The 16,675-nt window shown below is 43.0% G+C and overlaps 1 protein-coding gene across 3 annotated transcripts in view; it reads left to right on the top strand.

Moving 5' to 3' along the window:
- nhsl3 (NHS like 3) overlaps nt 1-16,675 on the top strand; it is a 33,762-nt gene that overhangs the window by 6,328 nt on the left and 10,759 nt on the right. The window contains exon 1 of one of the 3 annotated variants that reach the window (XM_020090728.2): nt 2,506-2,786. The exons of the other annotated variants lie outside the window; for them this stretch is intronic. Within the exon in view, the coding sequence (XP_019946287.2) occupies nt 2,648-2,786 (139 nt within the window). The 5' untranslated portion in view covers nt 2,506-2,647. Of the gene's footprint in view, nt 1-2,505; nt 2,787-16,675 lie in introns of those variants that run through there. 3 annotated transcript variants of the gene reach the window in all.

A 16,675-nucleotide genomic window follows, 5' to 3' on the forward strand; every position in this document is an offset into this window, starting at 1 on the left:
TCTGCAGTGTGTTATTGACTGGGCATGGCTCTGAGTGCTCTTAGGTCGTTTTTTTTTTATTGTGATAGCAGAATGTTGCCACAAGATGGGAGTGGTTGTGAACTGTGAAGACGTGTACCGAGGCTAACGGACCTGATCAAGGTCATACAGGTCAATCTATAACAGACCTATTCTCAGACCTCTTTAGAAACACACACAAACACACACACACACACTCACACAAACCAATAAATGTACACACAGAAACATTTAGAAAGATATATTCTCTAATCATGTCTTGAGACCCTGGTAATGGTCACCCCCAACAACCAATTTCCCTGACTACTATTCCCTGATGCTGGCATTCCGCCACGCTAATGTCCTCAAATGTATGCATGTGCGCACTGACGCACACTTATACACACACTCTTTCCACTCTCCAGTGAGACTCCTGCAGCTCTCAAATCCTCAATTCTCTCGACAATGACACACACTTTGATCACACTCATATTTAAATGTATCTAGGGCACGTTTGACACGTCGCGTCGCAGCTCGTAGGTGAAGGCAGGGTACAGCGCACTCGACACACACACAGACACTCGCACACTAAGTGCACAGCTCTATGACAGATGAGATAGTGAGCTCAGAGTACTCCAGCAAATGTAATGGGTGTGGTTCTGTTGAGGCTGCATTAGGAGGCAACATCTCTCTGGGCATTTTATGTGCAGATCATTTTACTCTTTACAGAGAGAAGCTTGAGTGGTATCACGCTCTCACATCTTTGTCTCGCGAACATACCTTTCTAAACACACTGTCACTGTAAGAATTCATAGTCATACTGTGGAAAGTCCCGGGAACTCCTCCTGCTCTTAAGACACCGAATTGATTTCTCTTTGAGAAAAAAAATACGAGGGATTATAAATTCTTCACCCAGCAGCCTAGGAGCTCTCCCCTTCCTCACTGCCCACCCCTTCAGTCCGTAAATCTGCTTTTTATTGGAGGCTTTTTTTTTCTTTCTGCCTTTCTCCACACATCAGAGGGGTATAGGGGATGGAGGGGCGGGAGGAAATGTGCTCTGGGGGACCATGAAGAGGAGAGTGTGGTTTCATTTTCCTGCTTTTCATCATCGCTCTCCCTTCCTTCTCTCATTCTCTGCCAATATGGAATCTTAGCTTCACGTGATATGATGCTGATGGTGTTCATATCATTTCTCCTCTTCCATATGTCTCCCTTGCTCACTCGCTCTCTCTCTCTCTCTCACCTCCTTGTGGATGGCTGCTATCGATCCACAAGCTCTGTGAGTGGTGTCACCGACACTGAGTGATGGTCCCGATATGTGTGGGACCTATCCTGCACGGTCATCATGGTGTTCAGGTTCATCACTGTTGATTATGATCATTTAGATCATTTAGAGAGGTTAGGGAGACGGACTTAAGGAAGATGACGATTCAGAGGTTGTTTGCTCTTTTACTGCCATTGTCCCACATTTGGGCTCTATTTAACTTTAATCTAAGTAATGTTGCCTCTCTGGAATCCCCCCCCCCCCCCCCCCCCCCCCCCATCACTTCTGTTTCTGTAACTCCACCCTCTGGCTCAACATCTGTATTTCAATGAAGCAGCTGGAACGTTTACATCTCAAAACAAGCTTTGCTCTGTGTCTAACCAGTCGACTGGCATATACCCTGCTTTTTCATACTTTCAAAAGAGGGGCTGCACCTGTGAAGTTCAGCTGAATTATTGAGTATCCCCTCACTGTTCTTAGAATCCACTCTTGCCTGTATCTCAGTGTTTATATCTGCTTCTTGTTACTCATTCCTGTGCATAAACACCACTGATTATACTGTTCTCCTTTCGTCAGCAGCTATCACTGTGTGTGTGTGTGTGTGTGTGTGTGTGTGTGTGTGTGTGTGTGTGTGTGTGTGTGTGTGTGTGTGTGTGTGTGACGGGGGAATCTGTGTTTTCTCCATCACCACATTGTGTTGACAGGATCTTTCAGCTGTACTTACAAAGGTTTGCAAAAAAGACGACTGATCACTGCTCAATAAAAGACAAACGTGTGAAACATGTGATGAACTGTGATGATGAACATGTGTTCATGTGTGTTGGTCTGCACAAGAAATTGTGCCTGTCTTCAAGAGTGAGTGCGCTGTGTGAATGCTCAGCCTTGGAGCACAATAATCACAGAGGAAGAGAGTGGGAGGGGCACACAGTTACACACATACATGCATGCACATACTTGGTATAGTGAGCTTGTCAGTGCTGGATGCTGCCGTTGCAGCAGCTGGATGTACAAGTGTGTCAGCTCGGAGAACAGGACCGCCTACAGAGTTTGTGTTGCATTTTTTTGTTCTGGATCTGTCTGTGTGTGTGTGTGTGTGTGTGTGTGTGATAGTGTTAAAGCTGGAGTGTATTTGCTTTATAGTAATGGTGTCAGTGGGTCTTTAGAACGCCGAGACGATACCAAGTTGTTTATGTGTGTCAGCAGGAGTGAATGAGCAGAAATGATTTGACCACAGGGATCCAGAAGCGCATTATTGACTCTGACTCAGGGAGAGTTTTCATACTGGAGACCGATGGACTGTGGGCAGGTCTGAAGAGAAGGAATATAGATGTAATGTTAAAGGACGACAAGATGACAGAGCCGCAGGGGCTTTAGGACTGCCCCAGGATGGGGAACAGCATCCAAAAGAAGAAGAAGAAGAAGGCAGAGACGGAGAAAAACTTCTCTGCACCCCCATTCCTGAACCCCATCCAGGAAAAAGCAAAAGGCTTCTGGCTGTTTGGACATCAAGAGAAACTGAAAACAGGTAAGAGGAGCTCAGGATGTGCACATGGGATTCATAGATCATGTCAAAAATGCTCATTTAAAGTCCTGTACTCGAGAGACAGAGAGTATGTACAAGATTGAAAATGGTTCAAAGAACAAGTAAAACATCTTTACTTGACTTGTTTTAAATGTGAGATATTTTAGCTATGTAGTCGGCTGTGTGCTTGTGCGTGCGTGTGTGTGTGTGTGTGTGCCCGCTCATGTGCATGTGAGTGAGTTCCTACAGTAAGCTTTTTAGATGCAGAAAGACAATATCCCCATGCTGACTTTACCTTAGTCAGCTTAAAGGTTTCCTGTGTATTGCACAACTGTGCAGAAGAGGGTGTTTGTGTGTGCGTGTGTGTGCATGTGTGTTTGTGTTTGTGTGTGTGTGTGTGTGTGTGTGTGTGTGTGTGTGTGTGTGTGTGTGTGTGTGTAAGACAGACTTTTCTCTCGTTTTTTCGTTCTAATTATTTCTTTCTCCTGCTGACAGATGAGAAGGGAAACGGATGATTTTAAATTAGGACATTTTCTGAATTTGCCTGTTTTCACCCCCAAACCTCCCTCCACCCCAGGGATACAGTGTGTGTGTCTCTGTTGCTCTGAGTGCGGTTATTATTTTATGATTCCCTGACTTGTTATTGCCTGACCACTGTACCTGCAGGGGAAAACAGAGCGCGCTCCCACGCTGATCATTGTCTCTGTTAACAGTCCCCGAAGCAGCAAAAAGCACCTGAATAACAGGTTTAACGCCAGCTCATAATGACACGGACAGATTGTCAGATAACGCTCTGCTACTGAGATTTGTCTCTCGATGCGGCTGTTGATATTTCTTTTTTGAACTGTTGTTTTCTGTTAAATTCTTTCCGCCCGTACCCAGGATTACTTTGATCTTCCCTTTGTTATCGTTCATCCAAGTCGACTTTGTGCGCTTATCATTTCTTTTTTTTACTGAAACTACATATGATTCAAATACATTTTTTACTGCTGCTTTGTCAAAGACACTTGGATTACTAATTAACATCCACCCATCTCTTATCTATACTTATCCTTTGAAGGTTTCAGGGGGGCCTGGGGCAAGAGGCAGGGTACACACCACAGACAAACATCCATCTGCATGTACAGAGAAGTTAAATTAAACCCAATCTGCATGTCTTTGGACAGGGGAAGGAAGCAAACATCTGTGTTTCCTCTTCAGATGGCCGCATGGCCATTAGTCAGATTTGGTGCATTAGAATATTACCAAAGGCATTTATCTGCTTACAGTCAGTAGACAGGATGAAATATGACTGACATGAGCTGGAACTAATCAGCAATAACAATCAGGTTGAGTTCAATTCATGCAAGATTTCCATTTGACTGAAATAAGTCCTTGATACTGCTGGTTACTATGGAAACAGCTGACCCTACCGAATCTTAAAGGCTGTATAATAGTGTAGTGTTACGGTTTATCAGTAAAAAAAAACAAAGACTGGGAAGTTAGATGACATTGTTTGTGTTGGTGTGTGTGTGTGTTTATGTAGAGAAAAGCTGGTCAGTGCTCATAGTAGATAATGATTGTGTGAGCATACAAACACATCTTGATCCAATTCTCTCTCAGGGTGGTCGATGTGGGTGTGGGTGCGTGCAGCCGTCGTCTTCTGTTCTCTCGTATTCACCGACTCATTCATTGGGGAGTTTATTCAGAAACCTGGGGTGTGAATGCATTCCAACATTCCAGACAATTTCCGTACGCATGGGCGCCTGCACACAACACACAACTTTCCAGAGCATCACCAAATGTGGCTCAATGAGGCTTTTTTTTAAGATGACTGTCACAATATCCCAAAAGAAAGCCAGATGGAGTTAGAGAGGAGTGGAATATGTTGTACACCTTTAAACACATGTTCAGGTTGTTGCCATTCTGATGTAAGCTGACTCCATTCTGGCTTTATTTATATCCTAGTAAATCAAGGTTAATGGATTAGAGACAACAAGCACATCGTACATGCTCTCTGTGCTGCAGCAGGATGAAGCATGAACTCAGTGAATAGGTTTTAACTATACTTCCCATGTGTTACCGCTGTGGTTTTGGCCACACCAAACCAGACCCCCTGCCTTGTGTCCTTCACAACACCTGAGGGTTCTTCATGTTGAGGACTCCAACACTTCACACACAGAGAAACGACTGGACGTCACACATGAGCTGCATCACTGTGTTTTTCAAGGTCGTCCACGGGAGTGTTTTGTTTATTGTCTCACGCCTCCCACTGGCTTTTGCTTAGTCAGTGAGCGACTTATTTTACAAGAGGATGTTAGCGTCCAAGTGTGATATGTTGTATTGAAGTTAAAAAATAGCTGCTAAATCATTTTCCTTCAGTTGACTCAAAGATGAATCAAGAAATCACTCCAGCTGTAGCTGCTCAGAACGACATTCTGGATAGATTTTTTTATTTGCTACTTAAAATCTGACTTTGACGCTTTAAGATTTTTTAATTTGGCCTTTTTTTGACCTGACCTAATTACACTAACAACTCAAGAATCAATAAGTGTTGGATGCATCTCACAGAAACTGCTAAAAGACACAATATGCTGTTTGGCTGAGCTGCTGCCAGCTGAGCTCGGATGTCACAAAGACGCCTATTCATCTGGTGATGTGAGCACCGAGTGGCTACAGCGGAGATTAGCTCAGTATGAACTCACTTTACTGCATCCACAGGTGCTCAGTGACGCACACACACACACACACACACAGGCTCTCCCTATGCTGACATCCTTTCATTTCTGGGCTCTTTTGAAGTTTCATAAAATCATGAATCGCAGCTGATGGGCGTCCAGATGTTTCATATTACCTTCTTATAACTGTCCGCTCTGCCTCATGGCTTCCATCACTGGACTGTCTGGCCCAGTTTGTCTCTGCATTGAAAGAAGCCATCAAATCAGAATGATCCCACTAATGAACCAATATTACTATGAATTATAATTATTAGTTCACATATTGTTGAAATCATTTCTTTCCTCCCTTCATCTCATTCCTCTGAACTCCACTCTGTGTCCCCACCTTTATCTCTTTGACCTTGGATCGTTGGCTTGTAATTTATCTTCCAGCATTCTGAAGGGAAGACATTTGCATTGGGACACAGAGAGATTTACACCTACTGCGAAAAAAATGGGCTAGAAATTGCGGCTTTATGGGCTGTGAATGATTCTGTGGGTGAGGAAAAATGAAAACTGATGACGGAATTAGAAAGGGATGATGGGAGGAAGGTGAGTTTATTTGAGAGAATACAATAGAAAGAGAAGAGAAAAGACACGAGCAGGTTGTGCGGGGCTCCGTATAATTCAAGAACAAGGCTGCCAACGGATTTCCACCTCCATTTTCATTACGACTCTCTTGTGCAGGGTGTGATGTTCCGTATTTCATTATTCTGCTGCCGGGTACGGCTCGCCTAAGCCTTTTGATTTCTGTAAGCGGGGCTAAGACGCTCTCTTCTTGGTCTTTCGTTTGAAGATCCCATTTAGCGTGTGCAACTGTCAAAGTCATGGACTCCCCGCAGAGAGCTTAGGCAACACACAACTGGATAAAGGGGGATGATTTTTCCTCTCTGCTATCTAACCCTCCTATGCCTCGCCCCGTCTTCCATCCCTGATCTCATGTTCTGTTCCTGTTGCTCTCTGTGCAGCTCAGTGCTCTCCTCTGCTTTTCATGGAAGCAAGTACAACCTGCACAAACATACATCTCAACAGTACATGTACTGCATATATCCTCCATTCTTTTCCTTTCCTTTCCACTCTCTTTCCTACCACAAGACACGTAACATAAGGAGGAATGAGTGAGTGTTTCCTTAACCAACCTCTGCATTTATACATTTCCCTTTCTAATTTCTCCTTTCTCTGTGCTGGCGGCTAAGTACTGAGACTCTGGTCTGTTTAAAGCCAGTGAAGAGTCCTATCATTCATCACGCCTTTCCTCCTTCCTGTGACCTTAGGTTTCTCAGGACCCAAAGGGCAGTGCACCCTGCCTGTTTTAACTGTTGTCGTCAATTTTTCACCCATAACATCATGTTCTGGCCCGTTGCACCGACTGTCGCACAGAAAGTGTTCTTTGAAGATGAAGGGAAGATCATTACCTCCTGCCTCTGTCCTGTCCTCTCATGCCCTTCAGCAGTGGGAACTTTAGTTTTCTTCCTCTTTAAATGAAAGGGTAATTTTGGCAGCATGCAATTGTGGTTCGTTTGCATGCTCTTGTCCTAAATGTAGCATCGGAAATGTTTTAGTCATAGTTGGCATCTCTAAAACACTTTCAAGTTAGGATCACTCCAAAGCCCATTAGCAGGTCTCACGCTTGGAAAAACAAAGTGTAGTATTTGTTAGTTTGCAGTTTTATGACCTGACCCAAAGTTACCTGAGGCTGCCACTGGGAAGGAAATCCTCTTTATCAGCATGTTGTTAAGATCAGGGCTGAGCTCATTATTCATTTTTTTAAATTATACACTTACTACCTGAGGCAGTAATCCAGTTAACACCTCATTATATTATTTTTTCAGCATAACCCTCAGATTAATTAAAGCTGCATTAGCAAACAATTTTCTATAAGCAGTGGATCAAATGACTCAATTCTCAAGTTCTGATAAAGCCACTGTACATCATTTACAATGTCAGTTTTAGACCAGCGTATAGCTTTAAGTGTAAGCTTTCATTTTGGAATGAATTTATATCATGTAAAGGGGAAAGTAATTTACTCTTTTGTTGTGTTAAAGTTGTGTCACTGGACTTTGTGTTTGACCAACAATCATTTCATGTACAGTGGACGTGACCATGTGTACAAGCGATGTCGCTGCTCAAATCTCCTGCAGCTTTAGCGTAGCGGAGTGATCTCACCGTCTCTCTCCAGTATAAAAGGGCTCAGTGTTTGGACTGCTCTGTAATGGGGCTCAGTCCAGTGGCTTCCTGCATCACCAGCAAAATTGAATTAAAGCACCAAATCAGAGCATTAAACAGCACATACAGAGAGAGAGAGAGAGAGAGACCTCTATATGACCGTGCTATTCAAAGGTGAATATTTCAATTGTAGACATGGCTTGGATTTAATGGTTATCATTTTCAAAATAAGGACAAACTCATCTTTTATTGCTCAAGCCAGCCTTCTTTTCCCCACATCACTGTGTCCAATCTGTAATTTGAAGCTTGTGACAGTCTCAGCTAAGCATGTCCTTCCTGCTGATGGACAAGAAAGGGATATCAAATCTCAGATTAAACTTCACTGAAATTGAGTTATCCCTCCATCAAAAGGGCTTTTATTCTGGCACGGATAAAAATAAATCTGGTTTGATAGGCTGCTATAATCACTTTCTGATGTAGTTCCTGGTTCGGATTAGAGAGCCAGGAGTGAAACCAATGTTTGGATGAACTTAACATAAAATCGGTGTTTACAAAACATTCACCAGTGCCTGAGTAAAAATACTTGATGTATTTATGAACTATTACTTAAGTTAAATTATTAATTTAAGATGTTTTCCCCTAAAAATATCACTTTTATCAACGTTTAATACATCAGCAGCATTTAATCAGAAGTAAAATCCTCACTTGAATCCCATAATAAAAGCTGGAATTCTTTCAGGTGTATTAGCTGTAGCTTTTGATGTAGAATGAGGTGTGTATCAGTGTAGCTGTCACACATGTTGATCTCCCCTGAAGTAACTCCTGACCTCCTAAATAATAAATAAATAGAAACTTTGGACTCAAGGAAAGGTCAGTAAGGGTCGATAACTCTGTCATCTTTAATCTGTACAGCCTCTTGTTTTGACACTCAAATTGTTAAATAGTAATCCAAGTCATTTCTGACCTAAATCTTTTTCTTACAAATACTCTGGTCATCATTTTGCAAACTCAAACTCTTTTTGTGGGCCCATACAGAACCTCCCTTATATAATACTGTAGAATCACTTCACCAGCATTTACCTATAGATGAAAAGTAAGTAGAAGCACATGGCAAATGAATCATATACATACAGTACAATCAATCAGTATAATGCTTTTGGGATTTTTGCCAGCCACATCCATCATTAAACTCATCAACTTTCCATCTTAATGATTTCAGGAGTCGTTGGACTCATGTAGGCAAAGAGGCTACACTGGCGAGCCGTGTGTCTGTGCCAAGCAGATGGTGCCGAGCAGGAGCCAGACTCAGCCTCTTTTTTTTGGTCTTCAACATTTGGCTGCGAGTTTACTCAAACACGCTGTCGTCTTTTCACGCGGATTTACAAGTGTTTTCAGACCGATTCCGTCAAAATGGTTTAGACTTGTTTACCAAAGAGAGGCTTAGGGTTTAGTTCACTGGCCGCGCATAATGGGATTTCACTGAGGAAGAGAGGCGAGGAAGAGTGCGACACTAATGAAGGCACACAATTGCCAAAATGAGTTGTTGTTTTGTGTGGGCAGGACAAGAACATGCACGAAACACGCACACTCAATCACTTTAACTCACTTACACACATTGTAGCACTTATATCCCCACAAATGTTAACACTGTCACTGCTTGTGTATGTGTGTGTGTGTGTGTGTGTGTGTGTGTGTGTGTGCGTGTGTTACATGAGTACTTTGTATTGAAAAACAGACTACTTCTGTTCAGGCCTAATGTGTCTGGCGTGATTTGGATGACACACGGTCAAACGAACTTACAGTTGTCACTTTGTCTCCTCACTTGCACCTCACTGCTCAGCACTCAGCAGACATGTTGTTTTTCATCTGAACTCTGCTCCTCCCTTCTCATCAGCATATTCGAAGACAATGATGATGAAAAGCATCAACATTTCCATGGTGACAGAGCGAGCACTTCATCCTGGCCGCTCCATTATATTTTCCACCGTTTAACAGCTTCTATATCCAGTCCACAGTGTCAGCAGTAAGTGGCTGAATCATATGTGATTAATCCATTAGAGTGGAATGAGTCTACGTATAGACAAGAACAAGGGATGATTGTCTCACAGAGAAGACCAATGTGGTGATCTATACAATCTATGTATGAGGATAAGATGACATGCTGCTCACAAGGAAAGTGAATATACATATACAATACACATACATTCTGATAGGCTGTGGCCAGACCAGAGTGTGGCTGGATCAGCTGTTAGTCTTCTCAAATTTGGTGTGAAGGTGACAAAGAAAATATCCCCAAATTCCAATTAAGTATATACAAATATAATACACCACACTGAAAAACTTGAATTGAGACCATATACAGCAAGAACTTATTATAAGTTCATGCATCTTTTGCTGAAAGTGTCCTGTGGGTTTGAAAAGCTTCAGTTCATTACATGTCATTTAGCTGACACTTTTTAATCTGAAGCGACCTCCAATTAATGCATTCAGCATCTATGAGGGGCCATTCAGGGTTCAGCATCTTGCCCAAGGACACTTCAGCAAGGGCTGGCATTTGAGCGGCCGGCCTTCTAGTTGGAGGACGACTGCTCTACCCCTCAGCAACAGCCACCCCACCCCAACCAGTCTAACAGAGGAATCAGACTTGAGGGCATCAGGCCTGTCCTGTCTTGCTTGGAGATGAGCCTGTGCAGGAACTGCAGGTCTCTCATTAACTCATCAATCATACTAAATGAGACCATTCACCATTAGGGAGACAGGGTCTCATATAACCTGCAGAACTTTCTATTTTCAGATGTTGCCTGCATGTGGACTCTTCCTGTTGCACAAAAACACTTTCACAAACCATTGTGTGTTGCATAAATTCATGTATTGTGTTTGTTCAACTACAAGTGACTCTGCATTAGAAACACAATCTAAATGAGAGGAGACAGTTTCTTTTTTTCTGTCAGTCTGCTTTACACTCTTTCATCTGGAAGCCCTTGTATCTCCCCATACACTCTTATTTCCCAGGGTCACCCAGGGGACTCGTATGCTCACTCCCACACACCAGTTGGCAACAAATAATCTTATTATCTTGTTTTGAGTCTGTATATGGATGCGCTGGACAGGGAGTCAACTGTGTCTTCCCTGTGAGCCATCCATATCTGTGCAAGTGTTTACAGAGCCCTCAGCTTGGCTCCCAAAAAGCTTTTAAATTGGAACAACAAGCATCAAAAATGGCTCATCTTCCTCCAGGAAAAATACCCACAATCCCCTTATCATGGTGTGAGAGAGAAGAAGAGAGACAGCATGAGAGATGGATAATTACAAAAAGAGTGACTGATGCTATTTTTAATCGCAGTGCCGCAGCAGCTAAATTTAGCTCTGTGTTTGTGTGTTATCGCAGAGTGTAAACTCAGGTTTATAACCTGCTCCAGGTTAGGACCAAGAACTACAGCACATGCAAGATTTATCTCTGATGAAGAAATGAGATGCCAGGATTAGGTTAGGCTAGGTTAAATTAGGTTAGGTTAGGTTAGGTTAACTAAGGTAGGTTAGGTCTGGACATTTTCTGCAGTTCCCAGTGTCAGACGTTATCACCAAAACATCTTGAATCTCGTCTTCTTGCAGTTTTGCATCAGTTGAAGGCCAGAAACGTCATCAACACACCAACTTGCTCACTGATAATCTCCTGCTCTCACATGGACATTTTCCAGACATTTTATTCTGGGGCTGGCAGGAAACGTTCTGGAAAATGTCCACAACTAAGTGCATGTCTTAAATCAGTTATACGTCTGAACCATATAATCTCAAAAAATTTGAACCATCACCAGTTTAGATTATGCTGAATGCATAGGCCTGTCCAGGGTGTACCCCACCGCTCACTGAATATCAGCTGGGAATGGCTCCAGCCCCCTCCACCCCTCCATTAATAGGTATACGTAATGAATGGATGAATTCATTGATGTTTTAAACAGCACTTACAACCGTGCCACTTCTAATTCTGTAATAGGATCAGTTGTCTGATGTTCCGCATCACTTTGATACCTGTATTTATTCAGACCTGCGAGCTGAGCACTCATTTACACGAATGCACCACATAACCTGTAATTAGTAGTAGTGCAGTTACTTCACTCTGTGATTTAACACCACCCCCTCCACATTTTCTTATTTCCTTAGCACCTCTTCAGTCACCTTCCTCCACAATGTTGGTGTTACGGCCATAGCCGTCCCCTGTCCATGTTAGTGTGTATTGTGTGTCTCTCTGTGTATGGTGGAAGCCTGGCAGATGCTCCTCCTCCTGCCTGGCTGGTGGTGAAGACACAGATGCTGATTGGAGCGGCATCAAACCCAAACCTCCAATCACCAGGAAGCACTTAAGGCTGGAAATAGTATAAATTCGGTCCAGCTGTGTCAGTCGAGGCAGCTATAAATTGTGTGTGAACAGCTCGGCAATCTAGCTTTATTGAGACCATGTTTGTTATTGAGAGATACTGTTTGCTGTTGTGTGAGAGTCTGACAAGAATTGTGTTTGAGAACTTGTGTCTTTTGATTTGAACTGGTTGTTTTGTTATGAGGATTACCTGTTGTTTAGGTTTGTGCAGCTCATGTTAAGAGTCCTCTTTTTGTTATCTGTGTTAATTTGATTTGAACGAGCACACTTCATTTACCAGAATCATCTGGTTTGATGTTACCTCTCTGTCCCTACTGAGCCAGGTCGTAACAGTTGGATTCTGTGTTACAAGTTTTACATTTTCTGTGTTTTGTTTTTCGGCGCTTTCCACTACCATAAGCTCTCATCAGATAAATACAGTGAGTTATGAGCCTTCTCTCTTTTTCCTATATTTCTCTCTGAGCAGGCCAGAGATACTATCATAACATGATACAGGTTATGTGAAATATTCCACTGGATGTGTACATGGAGGTTAGCCTGCATCCTGCACCACCTGGTTAATACTACACCTTCCAATGTAGAGAGGCTCATAAGTCAAGTCCACCACAGCGGTCATAGAATACAAATCAGGGGAGCAGCAATGAGCTGAATAATAGTACCTGCGTGTGTGTGCGTGCGTGTGCGTGCGTGTGCGTGCGTGTTTGTGATTGGAGGTTTATTGCTGGTCACATTTTAACCCTCTCTTCCTGTGCTCTGGCAGTTTCATTACCTTTGTCTACAGGGATGGAAAGAGCGACTGGGAGAGAAAGAAACTGCAGCAAATCATCAGTGGTCAGCAGACAAAGACACCACTGTATGTCTCCTGATATCACCCCTCATCTGTGATTAAATACACATGTCACTCACATTAAATGGATGATGGTCTCCTCATCCTCCTATTGTGGTGGATGAGTTGTAGCACAACTTATCAGGGTACTCAACCCTGTGCAGGACTCTGGTTTAGACACAGCCATAGTCTCACAGCTCCTTTGTCGTCTACAAATTATTAGAAGTTCTTTCTGATATTTTTCTTTGCTTCATTTGCTTGTCCCTGCCTCCCCATGTGCCCCCACCGTTTGTTTCTAATGACCCCATGTACCCATTGAAACACCCACCCACTAATGTATACACATGGTGACTGTTTTCAAGTTCAGCCGGCCAGAAAATGTGGAAATCCTGTAACTGCTCATGGTCAAGTGGCCTCTGCGTCAGTGAGGTTGTGACAAAGGCAGAGCTGCTCTCTCTCTTTGTCTTTCTCTCTCTGTTTACCTCTTTCCTCTCCTGTACAGTAAGTGAGAGGGTGAGTTGAGGACATGAGATGAGCTAATACTCATCATGTGGTCACAGTATTACATTTTCCACTAAGTGTGTGTGTGTGTGTTTATTAGAGTCGGGGTTGAGGCTTGGTCAGTCCACTGGGAGTCATCTTTTACATTAGGCTGCTCTGTGGCTGACATCATAGCGAGCTGAACCTATGTACCTTCAGTAAACATCCTCATCAGATTTTGCAGCCTCATACTTGTAGGTGAGCCAGTCAGAATATTTGCAGCACTATGGCAGAGTAAGAGGTTAATATGGGTGTGAATGAGGAATGACAGTGTTAATCTGGATCAGTATGAGAACTCTCCTCAGAGAGATGAGTTCTGTCTTTGTCTGCTCAAGTAAAACTGATAAATTTGCCTTTTATTAAATGATCAGACTGTTATATGAAGTCATTTCTGACCAGATTTTAAAATAGGTGTGGTGGGTTACACACAACTCATTTGACTCATGAAAAACAGCTGTATAATGTCATCTGTAGCTGTGGAGGAGGTTTCCAAAGGTAGAACAAATAACCGGATAATAAGCCGGAGCCAGAGTCTGTGCAGTAGTGATTGTGGGATGGAGCCTTGTTGGCGAGGTTCCGCTGATACGGCCAATCGGGAGTCAGTCTTGATGTCAATCATGATGTTACCTCTTTTTATAGCATCAAATAACTAATTAAAACTAAATGTACCAGAAAAATTGGCACTTTAACAAACGGATGCAAACTACCTAAAACCAGAAATGTACTCTGACTTTCTAGTTTGGTCCATGTTCCATCTACTAACAGAGGAGCTGGGATGTCTTTAATTTGTGTCTTCAAAACTGTCCATCCTGAAATAATGTACCCCCACACTACCACATCAGAAAATATCACTGTTCAAGTACACTGGGCATGAACGGACTGCTGTTTTTGGTTGGAGAAAATAGTAAAAACAAGGAACAGCACTAGTAAGATTTAAAAGCCGGGGTTTCTTTTCTGGGACTGTTTTTCCTGAAAGTAAATGTCAGCAATGCTTTGTTTTCATAATTCAGAAAGCCTCTGTTTCTGTATGTCCATACTGTAGCCTCAGAGTTTTTAACCCAAAATGAGACCAGCATCGTTTTCTAAAGTTCTCCATTTTAGGGACTGGAAAATTCTGTAGTGGTCCTGACACCGGGTATAAACTTTGCAGATGTGATGCATTTTAAATCGAAGATGTATTAGTGTGCATGTAGCCGAAGAGAAGCTCTGTGAAGTTTGAAAGAAGTGGGCATCTAGGAGGCTTAAGAAGCTCTAACATAAGATTCCACTGAGTTACATAATGAGGACTGTAGTTGACCCCCCCCCCATTAGACTAAAAGTAATAATATTGTATCCACCTCTCCTACACTGACTTTCACTATTCTCTTTTTTAATGTGTCTCTTATGAGCCAACTTTAAGGGAGTGTGGTATGAAAGGAAAGTTTTGTGTTCTGCCTCGTAAGAGAGAAAAATAGAGAAAAGACTTAATAATCTGGCATGAAAATAATAGAATACAGATGCAAATTGTTGCTTTTATTGTACCACATACAATTTAAATGTGGTTACACAAAAGAATCCAGGAAATCAGTGAAAGAGAACGGCACATTAAATCATTACCATTATTATTTATTTGAACTGTGGCTCTTACTAATGAGCCGTATATCTTTACAGCCTGTTCTTCAACAGTTTGACCTGGTAACAATTGTTGTATTGTCGTTTTAGGTGAATTTTGATATTATCTTTAGCGTCACACAGAAACTGTGGTGGTTACAGTGTGAGTTTAAGGAATCTACATTAGCATGATGTTATCTTATGTTACTTTCCTCTGTTCTCATGCAATGTGTTATTTTGCTTATGCGGTGGAATGGTTTGTTGTGCTCACTGACTCAAAGGCATTTGAAACCCCTCTCTCCCCTCTGCCCTCTCCCCCAAGACAGATGGTGTCTCTTTAGGCCATCTAATGAATATTGATATGAGGGGTCTTGGTTAACAACAGGGGGGGTACAGATGCCAGCCCAGAGCCCCCCAAAATTGGCACTTAGTAAAGGTCTGCTTTGCGGGGAGTGGGTGTGCACAGATTTGGTTTTGAAGAAAGGGAGTGTTTGGATCTTAATAGCCACATCACCACGAAACAAAACGTTTTTTCTCATGCACATAAGCTCCCACATGTCCCACATTGGTCCACCGTCTCACAGAAATTAAAATGGATTAGGAGATGATAGATGTGAGTAGCCTGAGTGACGTCATCCAGAGGATACTTTAAGTTTTGCCGTGAAGTAAAAATATGGTTTCAGAATATAGTAAGACTGGCGGACGGAGAGGAGGAGTGCTCATAGAGGGAAAACAAACGTCAGGAGCAAGGGAGTGTAAGGTGAAGAGATGGACAGGTTAAGCTACTGGCAGCATTAAGCCTCTGGCAGGGCTCCAGTATCTAAAGCCTCTCTTCTGAAGGCCTCAGCTGAGCTCAGTGCCGGCTAACCGTGAGGCTGAACCACCGCCAGCACCCTGGGCCGGTCAGTCTGACCTCTGGACACTGGGGTGGAGATTTCTTCACTGAAGAAGTGTTTATTAATCCCGCTTCAGTTTTCAAGTGCCAGGAGTCCCGTGTTGGTGCAGTGTGAGTAAGAGTAATTGTGTTGCTGCCCTCCAGCTGGTCCGGGTGTATGCGGGCCAGCTGTAGCCCCCTGCTGCCACTTTATTGGGAATAATCACCCATTCATAGCGCAAGTGGATCAAAGTGCTGATGGTGCGGCTCCAGGGAAATAATCCTGGGACGCAACACCAGTTTGTATGTTTGGCATAGAATTCAACGTTTTCACTTTTTTTCTCCACACCCTTGTTGTATTTCATACCCTCTGCAATTTGTCAGGAAACATTAGAAGGGACATTGAACTCTTCCACACACACACACACACACACACACATACACCATTAGAGATGATAAAGTGAGGCTATGTCAGCTATTTATAACTCAAACTAGACCTATGTGGCTGTAAGGCTAAGGAGCAGACAGGAAGAGAAAGGCAGAGGAAGGGAGAGATGTGAAGGGGGGGAGATTGGCAGAGACACAGGGGTGAGGAAGATCCCTGGAGAAAGTGATACATGCGATGCAGAAGAGGGTGAGAAAAAACAGTGCACTGGATTGGTTGTTTTAGCTTTTTCACTGTGAGGACGCAACCTCTGCTGTCAAACGCAGCCCCTGTGGCACTCACATGAAGAGACAGAGCGTCACGGATGCACGCTGCTGAAGGCTTTAATTAGGGGAGAGACAATGACAAATAGAACTTTATAAGCCTCAAATACATCAGGA

The sequence above is a fragment of the Paralichthys olivaceus genome, chromosome 20, assembly GCF_024713975.1.
Source record: "Paralichthys olivaceus isolate ysfri-2021 chromosome 20, ASM2471397v2, whole genome shotgun sequence".
Taxonomy (NCBI): Eukaryota; Metazoa; Chordata; class Actinopteri; order Pleuronectiformes; family Paralichthyidae; genus Paralichthys; species Paralichthys olivaceus.